We start from the raw sequence: 7,080 nt of genomic DNA, 5'->3' as shown, positions 1-7,080 counted from the left end.
TTCAGCCCCTGGCCCAGATCATCCCCCCCCCCCCCAAGCATGCATGCATACACACACTGCACTGGCTGTGGTCATCAGGGTTGAGGTAAGAAAAGCTTTCTGGGTACTGCAGCAATGGATCTGGGATGAATGCATAGCCACTGTTCATTAACACTGCCCCTAACATCAGTGAGAATCCTAGGTGGTCCCTGGCCTGAGACAGTATCATCTACCTGCTCATCTTTGGAGCCAGGCCATCTGGGCTCCATGCTGACCCCATAACTGCCCAGTACACCCTGACTGAGAGGCCTTGTGACTAGAGTCCCAGGCAGCCTGCCTGGCGTCTTCTGGTTTGGTCTCTGATGAATTAGGATAACAAACTCCCCCCATTGAGTGTAGGGTGCTGCCAACAGAATGACCCAGTCGTGTGCCATGAGAAAAGCTGCCAGCCAGTGGCCTCAGTCATGTGACCAGTCTGCTCATTTATTTGTCCCAATGGTAAACTGTGCTCTTGAGGCTAAGGACCTGAGCAGTGCACACAGACAAGAGGCTCAGCAGGAACCCTTGCCCATTAAGCTCACAGTTGCTGTTGCCCCTCAGCCTTCTGAGCAGGTGGAGTACCCTTGTGCAGCAGCTGGAGGTGGCCCTGCAGCTGGCCTTCTACCCGGACACCATAGAGGAATGGTTGGAGGAGAATGTGCACCCGAGTATGCAGCGGCTGCAGGGTCTGGTACAGGACCTAGGGGAGGCAGCTGACCACCAGCCACTGCCCACCAGCCCTGGCTGGGACACAGGTCAGGACCCCTGAAGGCTGGAGCCCTGATCTACCCAGGCAACATCAGGCTTCACTGCCTCCATGTCCAGCTACATCTGGCCCATGTGCTTCCTGCTGATCCCTGAACAAGACTGCCAAAGCTCAGATAGTAACCTTGGGAAAAGCAGAAAACACAGAAGAAAAAGGCACGTGAAGACTCATTTGCAGTCCGCATGTAGAGCTTTAATTCTGAAATAAAAAGGCCAGCAGGACTCAGAAACTTGAATCAGCCTTTTACCACCACTCAGGCTTTCAGTGGGCTTCAATTCTTCACCCAGAAACAAGTTCCGATACAGGGCAATGCAGGGACCATGACAGCACCTGGAGACAGGCTTCTTCCTTGTCTAAAGCACTCCAAGAGCCCACAGGAAACTAAGCAGAAAGCCAACAGCTCTATTTCACACTTCTCTTTTTGGGAAAGAAAATGGTCTGACTCGACCATTTAGAAAAACTTTGAACTTTGGCATGTTTAAGGGACCTTGTCCCCCAACTCAGTACTAGTGGCAATCACTTCTGAGCCAAGTTCCAACCGAATCATACTCTCAGCTCCGGGTGCAGTGGCCACAAGGCTGCCTAGACCCCTTCGTCCAGGTACACTTCAGTTTTCCTAGTTCTACTTAGCGGAGCTTAGGTGCGTAACCTCAAGGGGCTGCATACGGACCAGGGGTCCACAGCTCTCAGGCCTAGAGGCTATAGACTTCTGTACAATGGACCTTGGAGGGACTGAGTCCCTTCAGAAGGAGACTAGAAGACAGACAAGGGGCAGCAGCAGCTGGTACCAGTATTTTGTGAGAAGTGGCCCAGGCTAGCCTTGAACTCCCACTGTTCATGCCTCCTGAAGGCTGGGTTATAGGGGTGTGCCACATGCCTGTCTTCTCAGGGCTTGGGGGGAGGCTGGGGCTCGGTTTCTACACAGAAGCTCCAGGGGTGTTCCAACTGCAGGATGCCATTAGAGGTATCCACTCCTTCACTAGCAGCTTCCCTGGGCTGCCTTGGGAAAACCTTCCACCACCACCAACTGTGCTGCAACCTGCTGGGATCTCAGACAAGCAGTGTAGGCAGGGCAGTCGGCATTCTGATTCTCTGAGGTCCTCACAGAGAGGGAGCCTCTTGAGAGAGGGTGTGTTGAAACCAAGCACACCCCCATATCCAACCCTCACCACAAAGGATGTCCATTCAGGGGAGTGATGGTTAGGGAGAGGAGACATCAGGGTTTCTGGCAACATGCTGGTACCAATATCTACAGAGGGACTAAGCCCTCCCCACATGCATGTGGGTACTGCATTCTAGCTGTGAGGTGGACTTGACTACAGTGGTTGGGGTAGCAAGGGCTCTGGAAGGCAAGACCCTAAGCCCATGCTGAAGTAAGCCTGGTATCCTGTGCCCCACATGCCCTGGGGTGAGCTTATCCAGACCAGGCCACACTGCCCAAGCCAGGGCTGTAGTCTGATTCTGGGGAAGGCATTAATGCCATTTCTGAGCCCATGTTCCCCTGGATATAGCACCTGCTTCCTGAGTTCTGACACCTGCCTCCTGTGTCCTGACAGAGGTAGCCTTCCTGGGTTGTAGAGGAGGTCCAGCCCATGGTTCTGCAAAGGGTAGAAGCGTAAACAAGCAAAAAGCAGGCAGTCTGTGACTGCCCAGGGAGCCATAGACAGGCAGCCAGGATCTGAACCCTTGTGGCTGGCAGGTCATTTGGAGACATCAGAAGTGGATGGTAAGCAGCCATTTCACGCTGTCAGCTCTGGCTCCCAGGTCCATCATCCCTCACTGTCGCTGCTCTGTGACCGTTCTGAGGGGCGCTCCAGGTGATGCAGCTCCAGGAAGCTAGTGATGAGCCTGGCAATGGCTTCCACATCACTGGGAGGCCATCAAGAAAGCAAGTCACCTTGGCAAGATAGTCTACAATGCTCACAAAGCCCCTACACTCTCATCCTGAAGCAGCCCCAGGGGTCCCAAATGGGCCCTGTATCTCTGGCCTTGGTCTCACTCTCCATAGACCCCAGGCCTGTTTGGATGTTTTCCCTGTAGGTGATCATGGCAAAGCTGCCCCTAAGCATACATATCCTTCCCACAGCCCCACAGCCTGTCTATAAAAGCTAACTTCTTCCCGTCCTCTGCCCCACCCTTACCTGCGGCGCCCCATGACTGCGCTCTGGGTAAGGGGGTGGGAGAAGCCAGTTGCAAACCGGAGCACCACCATGTAGCCCTTCCCAAAGTAGCGGACCTTCTCCTCCTCCACGTTCACATCACGGATGTCATTCAGCAGGACCACCACTGGGGGTGGGGTTGGAAGAGGAGTTCAGATGAGCAGTTACCCTCTACTTTCACCCTGTTCCCCCAGCCTGTGCTGCAGGGCAGGCCCCTTCAGGGCCACAGCTCTGCTCAACAGTCACAGTGGCACTGGTGGAAAAAGCATATGCTATTTCACATCCTGGACTCTAGAGCAGTACTTCCTGGATAAGGACGCATCCAGAAGACCCCTCATATCTGCAGGTCCTGAGCAGTAGCTGGCTATGCTACTGAGCAGCCCCACAGCAGGGATCCACTAAGCCCTGTCACTTTCATGAGCTTTTTGCTCAAGGATTATTTTACCTAAGGCTGGAAAACCTGCCTGGTTCAAGGCAGTGGCCCTACCACTACCTGTAGCTGTGCAGGGAGCCTCCAGCCTCATCCCATTGCCACACCTACATGGGGCTGACCTTGTGGCTTGGTGTCTGTGGGGAATGGCCCTCAAGTGTCATGGCTCCCAATAAGCAGCCTATGGGGAAGTTCAGCCAATGTACTGCTATCTCCCAGCCCGCTACAGCTCTGGTCTTCACCACATTCAGTTGTACACTGCCAGCCAGCGCTCCAAACGTCATAGGCCTGACTCCCCAAGTTAAAAGCCTACTGAGGGGGCTGTGCATGCACACATAGTTACTTGCACATTTGTGATGCACAGTAGCTGGGCTGGATACACAGGACAGGAACCTGTGAAAACCTGCTGTCACAGCTGGACTAGCTCCTAAACCCAGAAGTTCAAGGCCAGCCTGGTCTACATCATGAGTTATAGACCATCTGGGGCTACAAGGAGACCTTGTTTCAAAAGAAAAAAAAAAACTCAGACCTGAAAAAAGCCTGAAGACCAGGATGGCTCCCTGCTGGACTCAGCCTGCATTGGTACTGTGACCACCCCCACCCCCCACTATCTACAGCCAAACCAAAAGGAGCTGCCCAGGAGCTTCCATCCCTCCTGACAGGCTGAGCCTTGGAGTATGAAGGAGACCCTAGGGTATGGGGTGCCTACCTGGATATGCCTGGAGGGTCCTTAGGCCCTGAGCAGATAAATTAGACCCAAGCCATCAAGGCCGCCTCCAAACCCCAACTTCCTGTGGCTCACCTTGGTCATGGCCTGCTCTGAGAAGGGTTAGCAGCTTCTTGTAGAGGCTGAACGTTTTCAAGACGACCTTCCCAGTGCTCTTGTTAAAGATGGCTTCCTGCAAACCAATGGATGCTGAGCACAAAGACCTAGAGGGAGGGGCGAGCTGGATGCTGAGGCATCATCCCCACCCATACCAACCAGAACCAGTCTCTATGTCTGACCCCTTAGACTCCTGCTGGGTATGGGGCACATGAGAGAAAGCAGGTGAACAGGTGCCTTTTCCTCTTTGCATGAGAACTAGACCAGGCTAGGGCTAGGGCTCAGTGGTAGGGCGCTTGCCAAGTATGCATGAGGCCCTAGGTTCAATCCCCAGTACAAGGAAAAGTAAGTAAAAGAACAAAAAGGGGACACTTCTCGGCCATGAGGCCCTCGAGCAAACAGCAGACAGCAGCAACTTCAAGGACTCTTAAGCGCACCAAGTCTACAGGGCTGGATGTCAGAGGAGGCCACCCCCTACTCCCGACCAAAACTTGGCCTTGGAGCTGACCCAACTTTGACTTAGCAGAATGTTCTCAGGAGTCCCTGCCCTGTGCATCTAGCCAAACCACTGGACGGTGCAGCACTGGACAATGTACCTTATCCCCTAATAAAGAACCAAGTATGGGGGATGGAGAGATTGCTCAGTGGTTACGAACACTGACTCTTCTTGCAGAAGACCCAGGTTTGAATCCCAGCACCCACATGGCCGCTAACAACTGTCCATTAACTCCAGTTCCAAGGGATCCAACAGCCTCTTCTGTCCTCCGTGGGCATTGCATGACACAGGTGCACTTACCTACATGCAGGCAATACATGCATAAACACAAATAAAAATAATAGGTGCTGAAGAGATGGCTCAGCGGTTAAGAATATTGGCTATTCTCGCAGAAGACCTGGGTTCAAATCCCAGCACCCACATGGCAGCTAACCACTGTCTGTAACTCCAGTTCCAGGGGATCCAACAGCCTCTTCTGTCCTCCATGGGCATTGCACGATACAGGTGCACTTACCTACGTGCAGGTAAGTATACCCATACACACACAAAAATAAAAATAATAACCAAGTGGTACAGCAGTATGCTTAGCTGAAGGCTGAGAGGCTCACTTAGTTTGAAGTCAGCCTGCCAGCAGAAAAAAAAGGAGAACTCTGGTAAAGATAATCATGAAGAGCCCCCAGGACAGTCCAGGAGTGATCACAGGCAAAGTCAAGGCTGAGGCCAGGTAAATGCGCGCCTCTGAACTAGGACAAATGCTTCTGAATGGGGAAGTGCTGCTGCACCACCTTACCTCCCAGTCCTCCAAGTTCTGCACAGCCACAAACAGGCAGCCTGTGACATAGAAGAGCTTCCAGCCCAGGCTATCTGCAAGCAGACACAGGATGCCAGCCCATGAACAGGAGCCAAGGTGACATGCCCACATGAGAGTCCACCCAGCCCAGCCTTTCCCCAGGCTCAGGTCAGAAACCAGAAGTGGCACCCAGGGCCCAGCTGCCTGCCTAGTCAACTGGCTAACCCTGCCTGGGTCACGGGTGATGTCGATCAGAAGCTCTGCCTGAGTCCATCTGGGAGGCAGGCTGATTTCCCCAAGCTTGTCATGGAGGAAAGTAGGGAAGCATGGCTCCTCTGCTGCAAGGCAGCAGGCAGATTCAAGAACTTCGTTCCCAAAGTACTTGATAACACAGGAAGAGATTTAAGATGCAAGACACAGTCTGGGCTCATTTCCCACACAAGGCATGGAGCAGAGGCCATCCCATAGGCTACACCCAACATGGTTGCATGCAAGTGAGAACTTTCCATTCATTTCCAAATCTGAGGAGGTTTAAGGGGATGGGATACTCTACCTCCACTGTAGTAGGCAGCAGCTAGGCCAGTGGACAAGATTCCTGTAGGGAGAGAAGGAACCTTGTTAACATCCCAGTGCCACAACCCCCAGCAACTGGCAGAACTGTTCTGGGGCACCAGGTAGAGGCTACCAAATGCACAGTTAGGGAAACAGCCAAGAAGCTTGTTTAAAAATAGGGATATGTCATTCACAGAATCCATCGGACATGTCTGCAGATCCAGAGACTGTACAAAGGACTATGATGCGGCAGTTACCCCAACCACATGTAAGGAGTGAAGAAAGGACTACACAGAATTATAACGCAGCACGGTGCATAACACACAAGACTATGTATGTGTCATAGGCAGGACAGACCACAGAGACGCAGCTGCTGAAGTCACAGCCAGCGCCTCACCTCAGACACTGTACAGCCCCATCAACCCAGTGCAGCTATCCCTGAGATGCAAGGCCCTCAGTAATGGAAGATGAAGTCAGGAGGCTAAGTGAACTCAGGTAGCTGAGACAGAAGAGGAAAAACCGGAACCCTTGATTACCCATCACGTGGAAGGGAGAAGGAAAACCATAGTAATCTCAGAAAAGCAGGGGCTGGCAGTGCATGCGAGCGTTTCATCTGAAAGGGAGGGCACACGGGATTGTTACTGAGACACATGCTTTACCAAGGCCTTGTCCTGAGAACATGGAACAGAACACAAAGAAAGGCTTTGCTTTATTGATCTGAAGATTGGATTTGGGAAAATTTAAAAGCTTTACCGACTAGAAGGGACCAAGACCGGATGCCTGGAGCCCTCTTCAGATGGAGGTGGGAGCTGGTATGTGTCTCTACCAGCATGTACATCCCTGGAACGTGGGCTCCACCGCACAGCAGACCAGGCTAGGAAAGAGACACACAGGTGGAACCCTGCAACTGCCCATAGGCAGCACCTCGTTGGACTTGGGGGGGGGGGGGGGGGACGCCGGGCGGGAACTCCCTCTCCCGGGAGGCCCCCCACCGCCCGGCTGTCAGGTCTTGGGGCCAACACCAAGGGGGGGGTCGGGGCACACTA

General features: G+C 53.1%; 2 protein-coding genes across 5 annotated transcripts in view; one reads left to right on the top strand and one right to left on the bottom strand.

Moving 5' to 3' along the window:
- The window catches only part of Hexd (hexosaminidase D), a 19,288-nt gene extending 16,890 nt beyond the window's left edge, over positions 1-2,398 (top strand). For 2 of the 4 annotated variants that reach the window (XM_008839660.3, XM_029566741.1), the window contains one exon: positions 580-2,398. In XM_008839660.3, coding sequence (XP_008837882.1) covers positions 580-787 — 208 coding nt within the window. In that variant the 3' untranslated portion in view covers positions 788-2,398. The remainder of the gene's footprint in view (positions 1-579) is intronic. The other 2 variants (XM_008839663.3, XM_029566739.1) reach the window with 1 other exon arrangement.
- LOC103739326 (cytochrome b-245 chaperone 1) overlaps positions 955-7,080 on the bottom strand; it is a 7,087-nt gene continuing 961 nt past the window's right edge. The window contains 7 exon segments of the mRNA XM_008839668.3: positions 955-2,558; positions 2,560-2,653; positions 2,926-3,070; positions 4,176-4,272; positions 5,483-5,556; positions 6,036-6,077; positions 6,788-6,908. Of these exon segments, the coding sequence (XP_008837890.2) occupies positions 2,532-2,558; positions 2,560-2,653; positions 2,926-3,070; positions 4,176-4,272; positions 5,483-5,556; positions 6,036-6,077; positions 6,788-6,872 (564 nt within the window). The 5' untranslated portion in view covers positions 6,873-6,908 and the 3' untranslated portion in view covers positions 955-2,531.

This window comes from Nannospalax galili, unplaced genomic scaffold (assembly GCF_000622305.1).
Source record: "Nannospalax galili isolate Female #2095 unplaced genomic scaffold, S.galili_v1.0 scaffold679, whole genome shotgun sequence".
NCBI classification, from domain to species: Eukaryota; Metazoa; Chordata; class Mammalia; order Rodentia; family Spalacidae; genus Nannospalax; species Nannospalax galili.
Note: the sequence above shows the minus strand (reverse complement) of the source record. Positions and strands in the feature narration are given on the sequence as shown.